Source organism: Heterodontus francisci, chromosome 4 (assembly GCF_036365525.1).
Source record: "Heterodontus francisci isolate sHetFra1 chromosome 4, sHetFra1.hap1, whole genome shotgun sequence".
NCBI classification, from domain to species: Eukaryota; Metazoa; Chordata; class Chondrichthyes; order Heterodontiformes; family Heterodontidae; genus Heterodontus; species Heterodontus francisci.
In genome coordinates, this window is record NC_090374.1 from 203605092 (window position 1) to 203629008 (window position 23917).

General features: G+C 43.2%; 1 protein-coding gene across 2 annotated transcripts in view; it reads left to right on the top strand.

Annotated features, from left to right (window-relative positions):
* LOC137369475 (SH2 domain-containing adapter protein B-like) overlaps positions 1 to 23917 on the top strand; it is a 1226906-nt gene that overhangs the window by 109695 nt on the left and 1093294 nt on the right. For both annotated transcript variants that reach the window (XM_068030757.1, XM_068030758.1), the window contains exon 2: positions 4465 to 4594. In XM_068030757.1, the coding sequence (XP_067886858.1) occupies positions 4465 to 4594 (130 nt within the window). The remainder of the gene's footprint in view (positions 1 to 4464; positions 4595 to 23917) is intronic.

A 23917-nucleotide genomic window follows, 5' to 3' on the forward strand; every position in this document is an offset into this window, starting at 1 on the left:
GACAGACTAGATGCAGGAATGATTCTCCCGATGGTGGGGGACTCCAGGACCAGGAGGTCACAGTCTAAGGATAAGGGGTAAGCCATTTAGGACTGAGATGAGGAGAGATTTCTTCACCCAGAGAGTGGTGAACCTATGGAATTCTCTACCACAGAAAGCAGTTGAGGCCAAATCATTAAATATATTCAAGAAAGTGTTAGATATAGTTCTTAGGGCTAAAGGGATACGGGGAGAAAGCGGGAACAGGTTACTGAGTTTAGATGATCAGCCCTGATCGTATTGAATGGCAAAGCAGGCTGGAAGGGCCGAATGGCCTACTCAGGCTCCTATTTTTCTATGTTTCTGAGGTTTTTGGGGATGTGTGGTTTGTACCAAACTTTGGTAGCTGCTACAAAAACAAGAAATGCTGGAGTCACTCAGCAGGTCTGGCAGCGTCTGTGGAAAGAGAAGCAGAGTTAACGTTTCGGGTCAGTGACCCTTCTTCGGAAGGGTCACTGACCCGAAACGTTAACTCTGCTTCTCTTTCCACAGATGCTGCCAGACCTGCTGAGTGACTCCAGCATTTCTTGTTTTTGTTTCAGATTTCCAGCATCCGCAGTATTTTGCTTTTATTTTAGTAGCTGCTAAATAGCTGCTCCACTAACAGATTTGCTACAGAAATGAAAAGCAAGGTAGTGTGGTCAGGAGTGTGCCGAGCATCTTTTGAGAAGTCTAAAGCCATTTTGACTAAATAAACCGTCTTGGTTGCTCCAAATTTCACCAAGCTCTTCAAGGTTGAAATTGATGCTAGTGACCTGGGTTCGGTGTCGTCCTGTTCCAAGACAATGAATCAGGGATAGAAGGGCCAGTGGGATACTTTTTCAAAAAACTAAATCGACACCAAAAAAGATATTCACCAGTGGAAAAAGAAACCCTTGATCTATTATTGGCTCTGAAGCATTTTGAAATCTATATCGCCACGACTACAGAGAGACACTGGTATATACTGATCATAACTCCCTAGTCTTTGTGGAAAAATTCAAAAACCAGAATGCCAGACTATTCCGATGGAGTTTACTTTTACAGCCTTATGACTTAAACATAACCCACATTGCGGGACAAAATATTGTGATTGCAGATGCTTTATCTAGAAGTTAACTTTGCTTTGAGTTATCTAAGTGTAAAGATGGTAAAAAGCAGAACTGTATTAGCTATAAGAAAAGAGTGCATGAGTGTGAAATTGTGTTTTTAACATTTTCATCTTCTATTTTTTCCACACTTTGTAATGAAACACATTTAAAAATGGCATTTCATGCCTTCAAGGATGGAGGTGTTATGAAAGTGCCTCTATGTTTTGTTAAATATATTTTTTGAGGATTCATTTTTGAAAAGTTGAAAAATGTTAAACTTTGGGGTTTTCAAAAGGAGTCATGTAACAGCTGCTTGACTTTGAAAAAACAGTCCCTGAAAATGTTTTTAAAAGGGGCACTGAGAGGTCTTGTGAGGAAGACAAGCCTTTCCGGGAAACCACCTGACTTCTAGCTCAATAAACAACAAAGAACTTTGGACACCTGGAGAAGTTGTTTACAAAGAAATGATAAGTCAAGATTGATGGAGGTCACAACATTGACCTCCTATTGTTAGTTTTGCTTTTGAATTGTTTTGAGTTGTTTTGAGTTGGAGTAGAAAAAGGGAACTTCCAAGGATAGGAGAGAAGACCACAACCCAGCTCAGCTTTCCAGCACCTCTCTAAAAGACCCTGAGAAGCCCACTGTGTTAACCCATCTTGTCTCCTGTCTTTGAAGAAAAGCCTGCTAAATTAATTCTCAATGCTGCCTGAAAAGAACAATTCTAAAAGATCCCAGGGACCTGTCTACGTGTACTCGGAGGCCAGACTGGATGTCAGTTTTGGAACACAACATATCTCATCTGTTTCTTCAAGAATGAGCACGTTTTTTTTTGTCTGTAGTAGAGTTCTAAAAACAAAAATCCCTGTATTTTTCCGGTTAACTGGAGTGTGCGTGTGAGGGGCTAAGGTAAAAAGGGAACTTTAAAATTTAAATCTGTGTGTGTATGCTTTACTTCATTACTGGTTAAGACTTGTTTTATAATAAACTGATAATTTTGTTGTTTATTAAAGAAACCTGGTTAGTGTGTTTTATTCTGGGATAACAGTAGAGTCTATGATTGGCTGTATCGGTAAGTGGGGAAAAAAAATGTTGTGACAGTGGAGAAGTGGAACTAGAGTAAACACTGCACTCCTCCTGTCGTGGGCGTAACACTCCCTAAACCCAAAAAAGGCCTCTTCACTGCTTTCCCTTTAAGACATTGCTTAAATATGGGCGGCACAGTGGCGCAGTGGTTAGCACCGCAGCCTCACAGCTCCAGCGACCCGGGTTCAATTCTGGGTACTGCCTGTGTGGAGTTTGCAAGTTCTCCCTGTGTCTGCGTGGGTTTTCGCCGGGTGCTCCAGTTTCCTCCCACCACCAAAAGACTTGCAGGTTGATAGGTAAATTGGCCATTATAAATTGCCCCTAGTATAGGTAGGTGGTAGGGGAATAGAGGGACAGGTGGGGATGTGGTAGGAATGTAGGATTAGTATAAATGGGTGGTCGGCACAGACTTGGTGGGCCGAAGGGCCTGTTTCAGTGCTGTATCTCTAAATAAATAACATAAAACCTACCTATTTGACTAAGCTTTTGGAGGCTTACAATGTTGTAAAAACTAGTAGCAAATCTGAGGAGTGTTTTAGAAACCAGCAAAGGGCCACAAAAAAGTTGATAAAAAGGGAAAAAATAGAATATGAGAGTAAACTAGCCAACAATATATAAACAGACTGTAAGAACTTTCATAAAAAGGAAGAGAGTAGCTAAAGTAGACGTTGATCCCTTCGAGGCAGAGACAGGAGAAATCATTATGGGGAATGAGAAAATGGCAGAAGCATTGAACAAATATATTTTGTGTCTGTCTTCACAGTGAAAGACACAAGTTCCATACCAGAAATAGGCAGTAACCTAGGGGCTAAAAAGAGTGAAGAAATTAAGGAAATTGATATCAGCCGAGAAAAGTATTGGAGAATCTTGAGGGACTAAAATCTGACAAGTCTTCGGGACCAGATGACCTACATCCGAGGGTTCTAAAAGAAATAGCTGCAGAGATAGTGGATGCGCTGGCTTTGTTTTTCCAGAATTTCTTAGATTCAGGAATGGTCCCATCATATTGGAAGTTGAAAATGTTACACCACTTTTCAAGAAAGGAAGGAGCGAGAAAACGGGGAACGACAGGCCAGTTAGCCTAACATCAGTCATTGGGAAGATGCTGGAAACTAATTTTAAAGAAGTCTTAACATTACACTTGGAAAAGCATAGTATGATTAGAACAAGTCAGCATGGTTTTACTAAAGGGAAATCCTATTTGACAAATTTATTAGAGTTTTTTGAGGATAACTAGATAAAGCGGAACCAGTAACTGTAATATAGCTGGATTTCCAAAAGGCTTTCGATAACGTGCCACATAAATTAATAGACAAGATAAGGGCTCATGATGTTGGGGGTAATATATTAGTTTAACAGACAGGAAGCAGAGAGTGGGCATAAATGGGGCATTTTCAAGTCGGCAGGCAGTGAATAATGGGGTGCTGCAAGGATCGGTGCTGCAGCCTGAGCTATTTGCACTCAATATTAATGACTTGGCTGCAGAGATGGAGAGTAATGTATCTAAGTTTGCTGATGATACAAAGCTCAGTGGAAAGGTAAGCTGTGGGGAGGATGCAGAGAGGCTGCAAAGAGATATAGACAGGTTAAGTGAGTGGACAACAAGATGGCAAATGGAGGATAATGTAGGGAAGTATGAAGTTGTTCACTTTGGTCGTAAAAATAGAAAAGCAGAATATTTTTAAAAGGTGTGAAACTGGTAAGTGTTGCTGTTCAGAGAGACTTGGAGTACTCAAACAAGGAACGCACAAAGTTAACATGCAGGTGCAGCAGGCTATTAGGAAGGTAAATGGCATGTTGGCCTTCATTGCAAGGGGATTGGAGTACAGGAATAAAGATGTCTTACTAAAACTGTACAGGGCTTTGGTGAGATCGCACCTGGAATACTGTGTGCAGTTTTGGTCTCCACATTTGAGAAAGGATATACTTGCACTGGAGGCAGTGCAGCGAAGATTTACTAAATTGGTCCCTGGGATGGGCAGGTTGTCAATAATCGTATTGAATGGCAGAGCAGGATCGGTGGCCATATGGTCTACCTCTGCTCCTATTTCTTATATTCTTGTGTCTTGTGTGAACTGTTGTAATCTCATTTTGGCTTTGCATCAATTTTTGTCTGATTGTACTCTTGTGCAGCATTGTGGGACATTTCACTGTACTCTCGGCACTAAATAAATATACCTTGTTTTTGTGATTAAGGAATTCTGTCCTTGTCAAAGCTGCCATATCATTTACAGGTATGGTAGTAATTTGAATCACTTTTTGACTGTTTCAGGTTGCTATTAGGGATGACTACTCTGATCCATTTGATGCCAAAAATGAGTTGAAGAATATAGTTATCAAAAAGCGAGAAGTGGAAAATAATGGTTATATGGAACCTTATGAGGCTCAGAAGATGATGGCAGGTAAGATTACTGTGTCCAAACTCTGCAAGTCACTGTAGATTTATTTAAGCTTGTTTTATTGTCTGCATTCTCCTGAGTTGCTTTAAAGATCGATGCCAGCTCTTTGGTGGAGCTATCCAAATAATCTCTCTCACCTGTCCTTTCCCCATATCTTTATAATTTTTTTATCTTTCAAATATTTATCCAATTCTCTTTTGAATGTTATTAAATCTGCTTCCGGCACCCTTTCAAGCAGTGCATTTCAACTCACAACTTGCTATGAAAAGCAAAAAAAACCTGTTCTCATCTCGCCTCTGGCTTTTTTGGCAGTTACTTTAAATCTGTGTCCTCTGGTTACGGACCCTTCACCAACTGGAAACAGTTCCTCATTCTTTACCCCAACAAAACCCTTCCATGATTTTGAACACTTGTAATAAATCTCTCCCGATACCATTCTAGTGAATCTCTTCTGCACCCTCTCTAAAGTTTGCTGCCTGGATACAATACTCCAGCTGGAGCCTAACCAGCATTTTAGAATGATTCAATATAACTTGCTTTTGTATTCTGTTTTTAAAGACAAGGATCCCAATTTTTTTTTTATCTAACAGCCTTCCGACTGTCCTGCCACCTTCAAAGATCTGTATACATACACCCCAGGTTTCTGTGTTCCTGCACCTCCTTTAAAGTTACATGGTACAAATTCAAAAGTTTCTGAAATTCTTGAAACAGAGTCCAAAATTGTCGTCATTGTGCCTCTTATAATTATTGTGCACCAGCTTACCTTGGTAACTCAAGAATTTGGGCAGTTTTGAATAAATTGTTAGTAGTAATCTTTTTGCTACTTCTCCAAATTTATATTTGCACATACTTAAAAGATGGCAATGTTTGTATTTTTAGTAATACTAATGAAATAACATACTGGGATATAATTATGGAGATATACATATAGATACAAATAAAATCTTTGAACCAAGCAGACATACAGAGGATCTTGACTACAGGTGAGTTGTAAGTTGGAAAAACCAGAGCAGATTGACAGCTTATGCTCTCATGCCTATGTTGCTCTTTGTTGGGTGCATAGGGTACCTACACACTGGGCTGAATCATCTAAATGTGAATTTAAATTTGCGGTGCATCACAACTTATTGATCACTTGGTGGATAACAGTAAATTACTAAAATATTGACTGTAGAGTATCTCCTTATGAATGAACCTGAATCACTAGAGATTTAAGGAGAAAAAATCGATACGGTCCCTTTTCAGGCACTGGGATCGTGATGTGTGCTTACCCCTCAACTGGCCACATTGAGGCAGGCAGCACGCAAACTTTGTGCTGCCTGTTCATCAGGCTGATTGAAGCAGCAACCCAGAGTTCTGCGCGCTGCTGGCGGGCTACGCAATCAGCATGGGGCCCAGGAGTGTGTGTAGCTCACACAATGTACAGCTAGCCTGCAGTTCTTAAAGGGGTGGGTGGTGGGTGTGAGTGCATAAGGCCAAGCAGTTGCTGGAACAATCGCAGGAAGGCTTCGCTTAAAAGAAGAAGGCTGGTAATGGAGCTGCAGGCCAGGGAGAGGGGCTCTCACTTTCTTCAATGTGACGCTGGTGACCTTAGTAATGCACGTGTCTTGGGGGACATGTGTGTAGGAAGTGCCTCCAGCTTGAGCTCGAGTTCAGGATTTTTGATCTTGGGGGCAGCTGGACTCACTACGGTGACTAAAAATTGTTGTAACTTTACAAATTATGAAATATTTATTTTCTGATGGATTTCTTTGTCTTACCAAAGTATCCTGAATGAAATGGAAAATAAAATCAAAATTACTGTTTTCAAGTACCAATAAACTGATACCTAGCTTAAGATATCTCAGGTTGGAGACCCTGGGATATTTTGATATGAATGGAAGCAAGGGACACACGCTCAAACCTAGAAGACAGAAAGTGCACTGGCAGTTCAGATTTAACTACTCTATGCAGACAGTGGTGAACATGTGGAATGCTGAGGGAAGGGAGAGTGGGCTGCATGTTTACTTTGGATACTATATTATAAGTACTAATGATTGAATGAATGGATCTTTCACAAAATTAATGTCTTTTTAGCATACTAAACATGTTGGATTCCATTCAATGTGGAGTTGGCATTTTACTCTGATCTATCATTCTTCGGCTCAAAGTGGATGACCCTGCACTTCCCCATGTGGTACGCCATCTGCCACAGTTTTGCTCACTTGCTTAATCTATCATATCCCTTTCTAACTTTCTGCTCCCATGTTACTTCCTGTGCCACCTAACTTCTTGCCATCAGTAAACTTGGATATATCGCTCTTTATTCCATTATCAAAGTTGACTTCTGCCCAGATATATGTAGTTGATAGTTACAGTGGAGTTTAAAACCCCTCAGCCTGTCTGTTTCTACCTGACTAAAGACCAATTTGAATTGAACAATGCCAGATCTGATTGGTGTCAGGAAATGCTTCTCAATGATAATGTCATTGAAATGACCTTTTGCATATCAGACCTTGGTATGTATTCTCTGCAACGTGAAGTGGCACAGAATATTAACAGACATTTAAATTGATTGCCAGACCCCTTTTCAAGCATATCTACAATCTATATACAATAACAATAGACTTATCAGAAATGTAATTGAAACTTCTATCCAACATTTGTGTTCTGTTTTACTAAAATAAACAAGTTCAAGTTGTTGCTCAACCGGTGGTGTGTACCAAATAGTGATCTCTTACAAAGGATTCAGATCGGGTTGCTACATTTTATGGTACAGAAGTGCAGTCAGGAGTCCTTGCATCAAAATTCCCTTCTCCCTTCTGGTAACTATTTGAGATTTGATCTTTATATTCAATTGCAGATGACTTTGCTGAGCATTAAGTGTAGCCAGCAATATTTGGCTTCACTTTCTATGTCTCTAGCAGAGGGATTTCAGGGAAATAAGAACTGAAATCAGGACAAATGCTGTCTGTATTCACAATAGATTGTAATAAGCATGGACTAACTGTTAGCCAGAGTCACATTATTTGTATAATGCAACAGTGTTCATCCACTTGTTTTACACATGTTATTTATTGAGAAGGTTTTTTGTACTTCTCTGGTAATTCTGATATGGATACTGCATTAAATATGCTCACATGGTAAAACTTCAGTCACAGCTAGAGAAGCCGCTGGTTAGATATATAAATAAATGCTGTCAGTAAACAGATGGCAATACAGATCACCTGTAGCACAGTGCAGTCACAAGCCATTAAAAACCTGGCATTTACAGGACTTTCGCTGTCAGTTTGCAGTATTTACAGATCATTAGAGAACATGGAAAGACTGCTCATTGATCTTTTCTGCTGGTGAAGCAAAATGTTTATATTCTAGCTCTTATAAGTTTGATATAAATTTAATAGTCAGGGGATAGGCCACCAATGTGAGCCCTATGTGGTGTGTTGCCTCCCTGGTGCCAGATTAAAGGATATCACAGAACGGGTACCAAACATATTGCAGGGGTAGAAGAATGGACAGGAGTTGTGATCCATGTTGGAACCAGGGAGATAGGAGGAAGAGTCAAGAGTTTCAGGAGCTAGGGAAGAAATTAAAGAGTAGAAGCTTAATGGTGGTAAACTCAAGATTACCTCCATTGCCACCTGCTAGTGAGTATAGGAACAGTCTGAAAAAGCAGATTAATGCATGGCTGGAGAAATGGTCCAGGAAGAAGGGCTTCAGTTTCCTGAGGTATTGGAACCAGCTCTCTGGCAGGAGGGACTTGTACAGGATGGAAGGGTTGCAACTTAACAGGGTTGGGACCAATGTACTTGAAGGAGGTTAACTAGTGCTATGGAGAAAAAAGGGTTTAAATTAATTTTGCCGGGGGGGGTGGCGGGTGTGGGGGGGCGCGGGGGCTCTGGGATGAAGTATAAGAGAGGACTGGGAGAGACAAACAACAGTAAAATAAAGAGAAGTTTTAAAATAGAGAAATGACGACAGGGTTTGGGGTGGCGGGAATGAAAAGCAGACTCGGTTTAGGTTGCATGTGCATAGTAAATAATGATGAGCTGCAAGCATTAATTACCACATGGAGTTATGATATAGTGGCAATGATGGAGACCTGGCTCAAACAGGGAAGATGGGGAACTTATATTCCTTATATAGGGAAGGATAAAAAAGGAGGGGTGTGTCAATATTGAACAAAAATAATGTTACAGCACTAAAAGGGGATGATGTACTTGAGGCTTCAAAGACAGAATCTACATGGTTAGGATTAAGGAACAATAGAGGAGCAATTATGCTGTTGGTTGTATACTATAGGCCACCAAATAATGGGAAAGAGGTAGAGGAGCAAATTTGAAGGCAATGTTCAGTAAGATGCAAGAACTACAGAGTAGTGATAATGGGGGACTTCAATTATCTTAATACTGACTAGGAGAATAATTGTAAAGGGCAAAGAAGGGGAGGAATTACTGATATATGTAAAAGAGACTGTTATGATCCCGTTGGAGATCAACAAACCAAAAGAACTGAATTTACTGAAACACCCCAATTAAAAAAAAAAAGCAACTGGGTGAGATTTCACTTTTATAATAACTTTTACTCTATCAAACCAAAATCAGCATAAATTAAACATGAATTAACTTACAGATAATGGTCAATATATATTTTACAGATTGCACATTAGTTACCAGATACAACAAAGATAGATCTCACTGATTTACTGGGCAGTCCACTCAGGTAGATCTCCAGCTTCTTTTATCCAAGATGCAGCCATCGATTCTCATCCGACAGCAGTTCCCCTTCAACCCGATCTCTATGGACATGTTCTTCCAAAATGTCGTACGTCTCCAGAACCATCTCAGGTCTGCTCACGACAGTCTTGATGGTGTGGATCCACCAGTACTACCTTTATTCGAGCCCTTCAGCGACAACCCTGTACATTGTATGGCCAGGTCTGGTTAATCAGTTACTTTAAATAACAGAAAACGCTCCTGGATTCAGCCTTCAGTTTCTTCAGCCTGCCGGCACTCCGCTCCTATGTGATCTGAAATCTGAGCTCGGATGGCTTTGCGTCCTTTTGTTCCAACAAGTTTCAGTTTCCCCAGTTTCTGCTTCAGTTTCAGTTTGGGTCTGTCTCAGAAAAAGGAAGCTTTGCAACCAGGGTCTGTGCACCTAACAGAACATTCAACAGGTCATCTGTTCAGGCAACAGCTCACACGTGCACCACTGGTCCCCTCAGAGGAAAAGGCTTTACTGTAGTAAAGTTTTCTTTACACCAGTTCCGAAATACAGCAAAGTTCTTAACATCAACATTTTAACAAATGGTAACATACTGTACAGGTAACATTTTCATATTTCACAACACATCGTATTTACCAAATCAGAAGGGCTGAAACAATCACCAAGTAAATGTGACAATTAGGATGAGCAGATTCAAACATAACATTGTCCGAACTCAGAACCTTCCTTTCTTACACTCCTCTAAACCCTGGACAGAGCATCTGCAATTACATTGTTTTTCCCTGCAGCATGCAGTTTTTAGTGTAAATGACTGTAACATTAAACACCGACAAAATAGCCTGAGGTTCTTTGTTTTGAACTTTTCTAGAAACACAAATCGATTGTGGTCTGTATAAACTAGTACTTCACCCATCTGTTGGTTACATAAACCTTAACCTGTCGAAGAGCCAGTACAAGATTTAAAGCCTCTTTCTCGATTGATGCTTATTAAGCTTCCTAGACAAGTAGCTAAAGGGCCGATCCATAAAAGCAGCAGCATCTTGGAGAAGCACCACTCCTACCCCGACATCACTGGCGTTGATAGCCACGTTGAATGGCTTACTAAAATCTGGGGCTGCATGAACTGGTTGCCTTATCAAAATGGCCTTTTACTTCTTCAATTTAACGTTTTTCTTTAATAAAATTGTCAATGGGGTGACTACTGTGCTGAAATTAGGGACAAACTTTCTATAGAACCGAAGCATACCCAGAAATTATAACACTTCTTTCTTTGTCTTGTGTACAGGAAAGTCTATTATCACCTGGACCTTAGCCTGTCCTGGTACTGCTTGGCCTTGACCCATAATATTTTCTAATAAGTGACCTTGGCCTTGGTAAACTCGCTGTTTGCCAGGTTTATGACGAGCTTAGCTTTGGCCAGCCTGTTGAATAGACAGAGTAACTGCAGTGAAAGCATGGCCAATATGGAGGAGCATAATACAGGGCTGGGTACAGAATTGTTAAAACTAGCTCAACTAATTCTAAGGTTCAATGAGAAGGATGTGGAAGAGTATTTTGTGTCCTTTGAGAAAATGGCCATCTAAGACCTGGCCTCTTTTACTGCAAAGCAAGCTAACTGGAAAAGCCCATGAGGCTTATTCCCTGTTGTCAGATGAGAGTTCATCAAATTATGAACTGACCAAAAATGCTATCCTCAGGGCATATGAATTAGTACCCAAAGCCTATCGCCAAAAGTTTAGAACCCTCAAAAAGCAAGCTAATCAAACCTATCTGGAGTTTGAAAGAAGTAAGCAGCTGGCTTTTGACCAGTGGCTGAGGGCTCTTAAAGTACAGCTCAACTATGAGCTATGGGGCGGTGCAGTGGTTAGCACCGCAGCCTCACAGCTCCAGTGACCCAGGTTCAATTCTGGGTACTGCCTGTGCGGAGTTTGCAAATTCTCCTTGTGACCATGTGGGTTTCTGCCGGGTGCTCCGGTTTCCTCCCACAGCCAAAGACTTGCAGGTTGATAGGTAAATTGGCCATTGTAAATTGCCCCTAGTGTAGGTAGGAGAATGGTGGGGATGTGGTAGGGAATATGGGGTTAATGTAGGGTTAGATAAATGGGTGGTTGTTGGTTGGCATAGACTCGGTGGGCCGAAGGGCCTGTTTCAGTGCTGTAACTCTAAAAATAAAAAAAAATCTCAGAACAAATTCTGTTAGAGGAATTTAAACTCTCTCTCCCACTCTCAATAAAGACCCAAGTAGAGGAGCAGTGGGTTGAGAGAGCCCGGCAAGCAGCCGACCTGGCTGATGAGTTTGCTTTAATTTGTAAGTCAGTTTCCCGGGGAGAACCTTTCCCAGTCACCCCCACAATTCCGATAAGGATAAAGGGTGGGAAGGTGATAGGAGCCTCAGCAGTCCTGGGAGAGAAGGGAAAGCAGGAAACACAGGGGTCCCCCTCCAGCCAAAAAGGAAGGTGCTGTGAGCAAGAGTGAAACCCGATGTTTACTTCCATTGTAATAAAGCAGGGCATTTAAAAGCTAACTGTTGGAAACTAAAGGGAAAACAGGTCGGGTTAATCAGGGCACACCCGCTCAGTGAAGAAGTGAACATGATGGAAACATGACTGAAGGCACTGGATACGACAAAGGCTGTGGGCCCTTACAAAATTCCTGCAATAGTACTGAAGACCTGTGCTCCAGAACTGGCCATGCCCCTAGCCAAGCTGTTCCAGTACAGCTACAACACTGGTATCGACCCGGCAATGTGGAAAATTGCCCAGGTATGTCTTGTACACAAAAAAAAAAGCAGGACAAGTCCAACCTGGCCAATTACCGCCCGATCAGTCTACTCTCAATGATCAGCAAAGTGATGGAAGATGTCATCAACAGTGCCATCAAGCAGCAGTTGCTTAGCAATAACCTGCTGAGTGATGCTCAGTTTGGGTTCCGCCAGGGCCACTCAGCTCCTGACCTCATTACAGCCTTGGTTCAAACATGGACAAAAGAGCTGAACTCAAAAGGTGAGGTAAGAGTGACTGCCCTTGACATCAAGGCAGCCTTTGACCGAGTATGGCATCAAGGAGCCCTAGCAAAACTGAAGTCGTTGGGAATCAGGGGGGAAAACTCTCTGCTGGTTGGAATCATATCTAGCACAAAGGAAGATGGCTGTGGTTGTTGGCGGTCAATCTTCTGAGCTCCAGAACATCACTGCAGAAGTTCCTCAGGGTAGTGTCCTAGGCCCAAACATCTTCAGCTGCTTCATCAATGACTTTCCTTCAATCATAAGGTCAGAAGCGGGGATGTTCGCTGATGATTGCACAATGTTCAGCACCATTCGTGACTCCTCAGGTACTGAAGCAGTCTGTGTAGAAATGCAGCAAGACCTGGACAATATATGGGCTTGGGATGATCAGTGGCAAATAACATTCGCGCCACACAAGTGCCAGGCTATGACCATCTGCAACAAGAGAGAATCTAACCATCTCCCCTTGACATTTAATGGCATTACTATCGCGGAATCCCCCACATCCTGGGGGCTACCATTGACCAGAAACTGAACTGGAGTAGCCATATACATACTGTGGCTACAAGAGCAGGTCAGAGGCTAGGAATCCTGCGGCGAGTAACTCATCTCCTGACTCCCCAAAGCCTGTCCACCATCTACAAGACAGAAGTCAGGAGTGTGATGGAATACTCTCCACTTGCCTGGATGGGTGCAGCTCTAACAACACTCAAGAAGCTCGACACCACCTAGGACAAAGGCAGCCCGCTTGATTGGCACCTAATCCACCAGCATTCACTCCCTCCACCACCGACACACAGTGGCAACAGTGTGTACCATCTACAAGATGTGCTGCAGCAACACACCAAGGCTGCTTAGACAGCATCTTCCAAACCCGCGACCTCTACCAACTAGAAGGACAAGGGCAGCAAATGCACGGGAACACCACCACCTGCAAGTTCCCCTCCAAGTCACACACCATCCTGACTTGGAACTATATCGCCGTTTCTTCAGTTCTCAAGGGCAATTAGGGATGGGCAATAAATGGTGGCCTAGCCACCGATATCCACATCCCATGATTGAATTAAAAAAAAGCACAGCAGAACAAGCTGTGGCTTTAACTGCAGTAAGAGTGAGACCACGGAAGCTTAACTGCTGCAAGTGCAGGAAAATGTAATCGGATTCCTGAAGGTTGTCAGGGTTTTTTGTCTGAAGGAAAAGTAAACCCCATACCCTTCGAGTGGGGTAAGCATGCCCATAGTGATTCTCAGGGACACGGGCCACTAGATCCCTTTTACTGGGAAAAGACCTGACCTTTCCCCCAGAGAGTGCAGTGAATACCAAAATGGTGTTGAGTGGTATTGGAGGGCAGTGTATGCCTGTACCTGTACACAGGGTGTACCTGGAGAGCGACCTAGTTTTGGGACCGGTGACTAGGGACTGTCCCTAGTTTGCCATGTGGTCGGGGTTGACCTGCTCCTAGGTAATGATCTGGCGGGGGTGAAGGTGGTAGCCCCCCAGTAGTGAAAGAAAGACCGCAGGAGGTCAGAGGGACAGGGCAGTGGTGGGAGATGGACCCCTGCAGTTTCCCTGAATGTGTAGTGGATCAGGCCATGATCAAACTGGCTCCCCCAGAGGAGACAGCATTGGCACTGCAGGCAGATGACCATGAGGTCAGCCTGTCCAAAACTTTCTTTGGATAGTTAGTAGACCCAGTGAACGAATCAAATGGGTTTTCCCTAGCTGAAGCTTGGCGAGCCGACCCACTATTGCGAGAGTTAGCACAGGCTGCCCAGTCTGAAAGTGAAGCAGAGGGAATCCCTGATTGCTACTATTTAAAGAATGAGGTACTGATGAGGAAATAGAGGTCTCCTCACAGATCTGTGAGCAAGAAGTGGGCAGTAGTTCACCAGTTAGTGGTGCTGCAGAGGTAACGGAGAGAAATATTAAGGGCCCACGAGACTACAGTGGCTGTACATGCCGGTATAAGAAAGACCAAAGCCCACATGAGACAGCAGTTTGACTGGCCAAAACTCTGCAAAGATGTGGTGGAGTACTGCAGGAGTTGCCACATGTGCCAGGCTGATGGGAAACCTGAACCTGCAGTGAAACCTGCACCCCTAAGTCCTGTACTGTTGTTAGGAGGACCCACCGGCAGAGGACTGGTGAACTGTCAGGGACCCCCGCTGAGAACAAAAGGGGACAGGCAGGCATAAGGCTGGCAAAAGTTTAGAAAGGGAAGGGGAAAAAGTGACCAAAAGGGCAGGTTAGAGGAAGTCCGGGAGGAATTCCGGATGAAAACCCTTACTGTCCGGTCACCTAATCGAAAAATGTGGAAAGTTAGACCCCATATCCTCCTACGTAACTGCAGACACTAGAAGCACCCCACCAGAGTTGCTAACAGCATTTACTGGAACCTGCTGCCTCACCTAGTCGAAGTGCCACAGGGGTGTGTCGTAGAGTCTGCACAAACACCTGCAGACGGGGGTGTCCTCTGGGACAAAGGGGAGATTAGCAAAGAATCCTCCCCCACAGTCAGAAAAAAGAAAACCACCCATTCCTCTAAGGTCAAAAGCCTTTGCATGACTCAGCAAAGCACTGAAAGTGTGTTCAGGATAGCTCTGACAATTACTGACTCTCCTGAAAAAAAAATTACCTCAGCAGAAACAAAGACCCTAGGCAGCCATGGAAATGGGCAAATGGAAGAGAACCTTCCCCAAAAAAGAGCCACATGTTTATTGGGATGCCAAAAAAGGGGCGATTTTAATAAGTTTTTGAATTTGTGAATAATGAGAGAAATGCATCTTTTTTTTTCTGTATCTTATATTTTTCTCTAGACCCTATTCATGAAATGTGCCTTTTCTCAAATCACATTTTATTCCACTGGATGTGGAGGTGTTAAGCTAAACCAACCACCTGCCAAGAATAAGGTACATTATTGTCTCATGATTTTAAACTGTTTTGGAGTGAAGAAAGGACTTGTTAAACAGATCAGCTATGGCTGGAAAATACATTTGCAAATTAACAGACAGTGTTTGGAAGGACAAAACAGCCATTCCCTGACATTCAACTCATAATGGACTTTTGATCATCAGCTGTTGAAGGTGGGAGAGCTCACATTCCAGGTTAACTGCTAAGATGGCCAAATACACAAATGGACATGGTCAAAGCAGCTAGTCACATGACTAGCAGTGGCGGCGCAGTGGTTAGCACTGCAGCCTCACAGCTCCAGGGACCCGGGTTCGATTCTGGGTACTGCCTGTGTGGAGTTTGCAAGTTCTCCCTGTGTCTGCGTGGGTTTTCTCCGGATGCTCCGGTTTCCTCCCACAAGCCAAAAAGACTTGCAGGTTGATAGGTAAATTGGCCATTATAAATTGTCACTAGTATAGGTAGGTGGTAGGGAAATATAGGGACAGGTGGGGATGTTTGGTAGGAATATGGATTAGTGTAGGATTAGTATAAATGGGTGGTTGATGGTCGGCACAGACTCGGTGGGCCGAAGGGCCTGTTTCAGTGCTGTATCTCTAATCTCTAATCTAACCTGCTAGACAACCTGAGTTTTTGAATTTGCACAGTTTGGGCAGAATGTATGTTTGCTCCTGGAGTGAAAAGATCTCTCTCCTGTCTGCTCCCATCTCTTTCTCACAAGCCTCTAAATCCACTGAAGACACATGAACGCCAAGAGAGAAATGTCTCCGACAGCGAACAAGGTTTAAGAAGAATACTGGGCCCCAACGAAAAGTAAGATCTACCTGCCATCAAGGACTCTGCAGTGAGCTTGAAGAACCATAACAGCTCTTCAGATATTGCCACAAACCTTTCCACTTTATTTTTCTCCTCTTTTCTGTCTCTATTTGAATGTGTGTATGGCGTATGCATGCTAGCGTGGGTGCGTCGTGTATCCATAGGCGTCAACCAAATTAGAGTTTAAGTTTAATAAATTTCAACTTTTCTTTAAACCAAAGAAAACTTGTTTGTGCTGGTTTCTTTGCCTTATAATTGGAAAGCGGTGGACAAGGATTCACCAAGGGGGAGCAAAAAATACGGTATGTTTAAAATTAAACCTAGTTACGGTAAGACCAAGTGAAGGCTGAAAGGGAACCCTAGACCTCTTTCTCACCTGGTTGTAACACCGCATTAAACTTTCGATAATCATTGCAGAATGTTTGAGAACCATCTGGTATTGGTACCAAAATGACAGGAGAACTTGAACTATGTTGACTGGGTTCAATTATATCGTTATTTAACATGTATTGAACCTCCTGCCTGACTTTGGTCAATTTGTTGGGTTTGAGTCTGTAGGGGTTTTTTAAATTGGTTTAGCTTCTCCTACATCAACCTCATGAATATCCAGGGAGCTACAACCAAGCTTATCTGCACATACAGGCTTATATTCCCACAATAGGTCAGTTATCTCTTTCCTCTGTTGCTCAGGTAGATGGTGTAGCATCTTATCCAGATCCTCCAACACCTCTGCATCTGCCAGCTTCACCTCAGGAGGCTTAATCTGAGAACTCTGTCAGACTCATCATCTGGTTTATCCTGTGCACCAGTATCACCATCTACATTCTCTACCATCTGTGCTACACCTACATACTGACTATGCTCACGGTCGTAGTACCTCTTCAGTATTTTCACATGACATACCCGTTGACTCATTTGTGTGTCTGGGGTACTAACTACATAGTTTTGATATAATAGGGTCCCCAAAACCTAGCTTTCAGTGGTTCTCCAGGGAAAGGCAACAGGACCTTATTCACAGGTTGAAAACTGTGTACCTTAGCTGTTCTATCTGCTTGTGCTTTCATCACCTGTTGAGAAGCCTTGAGATGTTCTCTGGCCACTGCACAAGCTTTTGAGAGTCTTTCTTTGAATTTTGACACAATTTAGGAGAGTAGTTTCTTCCTCCTGTGCCAAAAATCTCTCTAACTTTAAGGGAGCCCATAAACCTATGCCCATAGACAATTCGAAGGGGCTGAAACCATTAAACTCATTGGCATGTCCCTGGTTGTGAATAACAAGAATGATATCCCTTTATCCCAATCCAGGAGATATTCAAGACAATAATCTTTAGGATCTGGTGATATCTCTCCAAAGCACACTGGGAGTGCAGGTGATGAGCAGATGACTTGAGCTGCTTCATTCTGAAATTACACATGACCTCCTGAACTGCACCTGACATGAAATTTGATCCCTGGTCAGACTGAATTCCTTTCGGCAACCCATACCTAGTGAAAAACTCGATTGACCCTCAATCACAATGTTCGCTGTGATCTTCAATGGCACTGCCTCTGGAAATCGAGGGAACAAATGCATGATGGTTAGAAGATACTTATGACCCAACTTCGTCTTAGGCAAGGGCCCAACACAATCCACAAGTACTCAACTAAATGGTTGATCAAATGCAGGAACTGTATTAATGGGGTTGGCTTAATCGAAGGTTTGGGCTTCCCAACTATCTGACATTTGTGACATGTGTTACAAAAGTCTAAAATATCCTTATGCAGCTTTGCCTAGTAAAAATGTCTTTATCCTAACCTGAGTCTTCTGAATATCCAAATGACCTGCAACTGGAATCTCATGGGCAATTCTCACTGCGGTAGCAAGGAGGGACAACAATTTGGACGACAGTCCAGTCATCATCAACGGACCTCTAGGGAGCTCTCCATTTCTTCATCAAAATGTCATTTTTGACATCATAACACTCGGGGAATTTTTCGGCCTCTGCCTCAGAACATGCCGTCTGAGTCAAGTTCGTCAATTCAGGATCTACCTTTTGTGCCTAAACAAAGGAAGATTTCAATTCACTATTGTTAGCCTTGGAGCCTTTAACATCAACATCCCCATCCAAATCCTTGAAAAAAGATTCAGCCAACCAAATATCTGAATTGTCCTCCACAACAATTGAATCTGTTCCATTTTGTTTAACCCCATGAGCCTGGGACCTTGTCACAACACAATCTGGGAATAATCCAGGAAATTATTCCTGTAAGACCTCAGTTTCCGCAGCCTCAGCTGGCTTCCCTGAAACCACAGGAGATGCCAATATCTTATCCCCAGCCAAGTCATTTCCACCACCACACTCCTCCACTTGCCTGAACCTGTTCCTACATTGGGTAAATTCTCCTTTAACTTCACTCACTTCCTCCAAAAAAGGTGGTGTTACTACGTATGGGTCCTAGCTATGGCTGGCTATGATATATGAAAGATATGTGGAACATTCTTTGTTTCAGTCCTACTCGCATCCCCTCCCTCACCATTTTTATTACATTGTCTATATTGCTGCTATTTCCTGCTCTCACCCCGAACGGAAAAATTTCATGAGCTTTGCTTCCAATTTCCACCCTTCCCTCAGCTTCCCATGGTTCATCTCCAACTCTTCCCTTCCTCGACTTATCTGTCTCCATTTCTGGGGATAGGCTGTTGACCAATATCCACTAGAAGCCCAATAACTCTCTCAGCTACCTTGACTACACTTCCTTCTACCCTGCTTCCGTAAGGACTCTATTCTATTTTCCCAGTTTTTCTGTCTCCACTGCATCTGTTCTCACACTGCAACCTCCCAATACGAGTGCTTCCAATATGTCTTCCTTTTCCTGCATTACAACAGTGACTGCACTTCAAAAAGTACTTCATTGGCTGTAAAGCACTTTGAGACGTCTGGTCGTGAAAGGCACAATATAAATGCAAGTCTTTCTTTTGATTCTTCCCACCATAGTCCTTGACTCTGTTTGTTCCATTTTCTCACTTCTCCTGTCATCCCTCCCATTCTTCCAAGAACCCCGATAGGGATCCTCTTCCACCGTCCATTCTTCCAGTCTCCACTTTCAACAGGTCATCCTCCCCCATTTCTCCCACCTCCAGTGTGATACCACCACCAAACATACCTTCCTCTCCCCTCCCAGCATTCTGAAGGGACAGGTCCCTCGATGGTCTCTTGCTCCACTCCTCAATCGCTCCCAACACCCCCTCCCCTTTCCAAGGCACCTTTCCGTGCACACGTAGGAGATGCAACACCTGCCATTTTACCTCCTCCTCACCGTCAAGGCCGAAAACACTCTTTCCAGGTGAAACAGCAGTTTACTTGTATTTTTCTCAATTTGGCATACAGTATTCACTGCTCAGAATTGTGGTCCCCTCTGCATTAGGGAGATAAAACTTAGATTGGGTCACAGCTTTGCAGAACACCTCCATTCAGTCGGCAAGCATGACCCCGAACTTTTGCTCGCCTGTCATTTTAATTTTCCACCCACTCCCACTGTGACCTCTGCCTCCTACAATGTTCTAATGAAGCTCAATGTAAGCTGAAGGAGCAGGACCTCATTTTTCGATCAGGCACTTTACAGTCTTCTGGCCTCAACATTGTATTCAACAATTTCAGATTATAAGCTCTACCCTTTTTTGTGGGTGGTTTTGGACAGCAGCTGTTGGTGATTATTATGCTTTCCCCATTTACACGTCCTCGGGACCCATCTTTGGTTTTGTTACTTGCCCCATTACCATCTCCTTTTGTCTTGCACCATCATGATGCATTTTGGGAAGTTAAATCAGGGCAAGACATATACAGTGAATGGCAGGGCTCTGGGGAGTATTGTTGAGCAGAGAGACCTTGGGGTGCAAGTACATAGTTTCCTGAAAGTGGCAACACAGGTAGACAGGGTGGTGAAGAAGGCGTATGGCATGCTTGCCTTCATCAGCCGAGGCATTGGGTACAAGAGTTGGAACGTCATGTTACTGTTGTACATAACGTTGGTTAGGCCGCATTTGGAGTACTGTGTGCAGTTCTGGTCAGGAAAGATGTGATTAAGCTAGAGAGGGTGCAGAAAAGATTCACAAGGATGTTGTGGAAAGAGAAGCAGAGTTAACGTTTCGGGTCAGCGACCCTTCTTCGGCTGACCCGAAACGTTAACTCTGCTTCTCTTTCCACAGATGCTGCCAGACCTGCTGAGTGATTCCAGCATTTCTTGTTTTTGTTTCAGATTTCCAGCATCCGCAGTATTTTGCTTTTATATCACAAGGATGTTACCTGATTTGGGGGGCTTGAGTTATAAAGAGAGATTGGATAGGCTGGGTTTGTTTTCCCTGGAGCGAAGGAGGCTGAGAGCGGACATGATAGAGGTATATAAAATTATGAGAGGCATAGATAGGGTAGATAGCCAGAGTCTGTTTCCCATGGTAGGGGTGACCAAAACTAGAGGGCATAGATTTAAGATGAGGGGGAGGAGGTTTAAAGGAGATCAAAGGGGTAAATTTTTCACACAAAGAATAGTGGGTATCTGGAATGAGCTGCCTGAGGAGGTGGTGGAGGCAGGAACAGTAGCGACATTTAAGAGGCATCTGGACAGGTACTTGAATGAGCAAGGCATAGAGGGATATGGAATTAATGCAGGCAGGTGGGATTAGTATAGATAGGCATTATGGTCGGCATGGACGCGGTGGGCTGAAGGGTCTGTTTCTATGCTGTACGACTCTATGACTCTATCATCCCTTTTGTCAATTAATTTCATCCTATCACAGGTCTTCCCTTTTGTTCTCCCCCCTCTCCTTCCTGAAAACCTGTTACAGCTATATCCTTTTCCAGCTCTGAAGAAAGGTCATCGACTTGAGCTCTGTATTTCTCTTTCCAAGCTGCTGCTAGAACTGATGAGCATTTCCAGCATTTTCTGTTTTTGTTATTAAAAAAAAACTTTATCAGTGTGTTTCCAGCCCAGCAAGGAAGGAAACAATGCTGGGAATTTTTGGGAATGAGGTGGGAGAAGTGGAGCATGTTTCTTTGGGGGAGCATTTGGGAAACAGTGATGACATTATTAGGTTTACAGTAGTTATGAAAAAGGATAAGGAACAATCAGACAGAAAAATACTCAGCTGGAGTAAGGCTTTTTTCCGTGAGTTGAAGAGAGATCTGGTCCAAGTGATCAATGATTGGGAGGCAAAACAGCAAATGAGCATTGGCTGAGAGGAAGCAGAGGGCATCCAAAGCTAGAACACCCTGGATGACTAAGGATAAACAAGTTAAAATGAAACAGAAAAAGAACGTTTATGATAAATTAAAACCGAAAATCCTGGAACTGCTCAGCAGGTTCACTGACCAGAAATGTAGGCCAGGATTTTGTCATGGCAACAGGGTTCTTGGACACCAGCTAAAGTGCTGGCGTCGCTCCCTCTGGAGAAAGCCTGCCAAACCAAGTGCCAATTAGGCACTTAAGTGGACTTCGGCGGGCATTCCCTGGGATCAAGAGCCCCGGCAATGGAAGTCCCGCCTGCTGAGAGTTGTCAGCCAATCAGAGGCCGGCAACTGTTTAACTGCACAGCGCCATCACGCAGGCAACGGCTGCTGCCAGTAAAAGACTCATCCGAGGTGCTGGTGGGACACCTCACGGTGGGAGGGGTTTCGCGGAGAGGGTGTTTGTAGGGAGGGTTGGCAGTAAGGACAGGGGGTGACTCATGGCACCCGCCCCCTTCCCGATGCCAGGTCCATCGCCCCCACCCCTCTGCTGGAGCTGGCAAGCAACTCACACAGGTTTGCTTGACATGCTTCCTTTGTGGTGACAGGCCTGCCCACCACTGGGCTAATCCCCTGGCGTTGGGATGAGATCCTTAATTGGGTATTAATTGCCTATTTAAGGGCCTCAATTGGCAGTGAGGCTGGAAAGCCATTAGGCATTGATAAATGTCAAGTTCAAAATACTGTAGAGAACTAAGCTGAATACAGGAAGTGAAGAGGAGAACTGAAAAAGGAAATAAGAGGGGAATAGTGTGTTTGAGAATAGATTTGTGAGTTACATAAAATGGAATCCAAAATTTATCTGTGAAAATATACACAGTAACATGAAGCATGGGGATGATTAGGGATCAAAAAGGAGGTCTACTTTTGAAGGCTGGGGCATGGCTAAGTTATTAAATGAGCACAAGCACCTTTTTTTCTAGACAACAGGATGCTGCTAATGTCATAGAAAGGAGCAGGTAGTAGAGAAATTAAACAGGAGAAAAATAGGTAAAGAGATATTTAAAAGGTTGCCAGTACCTAAACAGAAAAAGTCACCTGGTCTGGATGGGATGGAACCGAGGTTGCTGGGGGAGTAAGGGTTGAAACACCAGAGGTTTTGGCCACAATCTTCCAACCCTACTTAGATATGGGAGTGGTGCCAGAGGACTGCAGGATTGCAAATGTTACACCCCTGTTCAAAAAAGGGGAAAGGGATAAATCTGGCAACTACAGACCAGTAAGCCTAATATCAGTGGTGGGGAAACTTTTAGCAACAGCATTCTGGGTGCATTAGAATCATAGAATGGTTACGGCACAGAAGGAGGCTACTTGGCCCATCATGTCTGTGCCAACTCTCTAAGAGCAATTCAGCTAATCCCAATCCCCCGCCCTTTCCCCATAGCCCTGTAAATTATCTCTCTTCAAGCACTTGTAAAGTGTCAAAGACTTGTAGGTTGATAGGTAAATTGGCCATTGTAAATTGCCCCTAGTGTAGGTAGGTGGTAGGAGAATGGTGGGGGTTTGGTAGGAATATGGGATTAATGTAGGATTAGTATAAATGGGTAGTTGTTGGTCGGCACAGATTCGGTGGGCCAAAAGGCCTGTTTCAGTGCTGTATCTCTCTATGACACTAACCCAATTCTCTTTTGAAAGATAAGACTGAATCTGCCTTCACTACAATCACAGGCACTGCATTCCAGATCCTAACCACTCGACGATTCAAAAGGTTTTTCCTCATGTAGTCGTTAGTTCTTTTGACTCTCACCTTATATCGATATTGTCTGGTTCTCAACCCCTCCACCAATGGGAACAGTTTTTCTCTATCTACTCTGTCTAGACAGCTCATGATTTTGAAAACCTCTATCAAATCTCCTTCTCTAAGAAGAACAATCCCAGCTTCTCCAATCTATCCATGTAACTGAAGACCCTCATCCGTGGAACATAAGTCTTTTCTGCACCCTCTCTCAAGCTTTCACATTCTTCCTAAAGTGGGTGCCCAGAATTGGAAAAATTGTCACTTGGAAAAATATGTGTTAATCAATGACAACTAGCACAGATTTGTTAAAGGCAAATCATGTTTGACCAATTTAATTGAGCTCTTTGGCAAAGTTGAAGCTCAGGTGATTAAGAGGGCAGTGGCAGCATGGATACAAAATTGTCTAAGGGACAGAAACCAGACAGCAGCAGTAAATGATTGTTTTTCAGACTAGAGGAAGGTTTACGCTGGTCTCCCACAGAAGGATTTTTGATATCTATTAAGGTGTGGACTTGGGTATACAGAGTAGAATTTCAAAGTTTGCTCATGTCACAAAACTCAAATGTAATTAGGAATGAGGAGAATAGTAATGGATGTCAGGAGGATATGGCTGACTGGTGAAATGGGCAGACACTTCTTGAATGAAATGAAACGCAATGCAGTGTGTAGTGATGCATTTTGGTGGGAAGAATATGGACAGATAATATAGACTAAATGATACAATTTAGTGGGGTCGCAGGAACCTATGGATTTACATACACGTATCTGTGAAGTTGGAAGGACAAGTTGAGAATGCTGTTAGAGCATCATATGGACATTATAAATAGCAGCAGAGTACAAAAACAAGAAAGTTATGGTAAACCATAATAAATCACTGCTTGGAGTACTGTGTTTAAT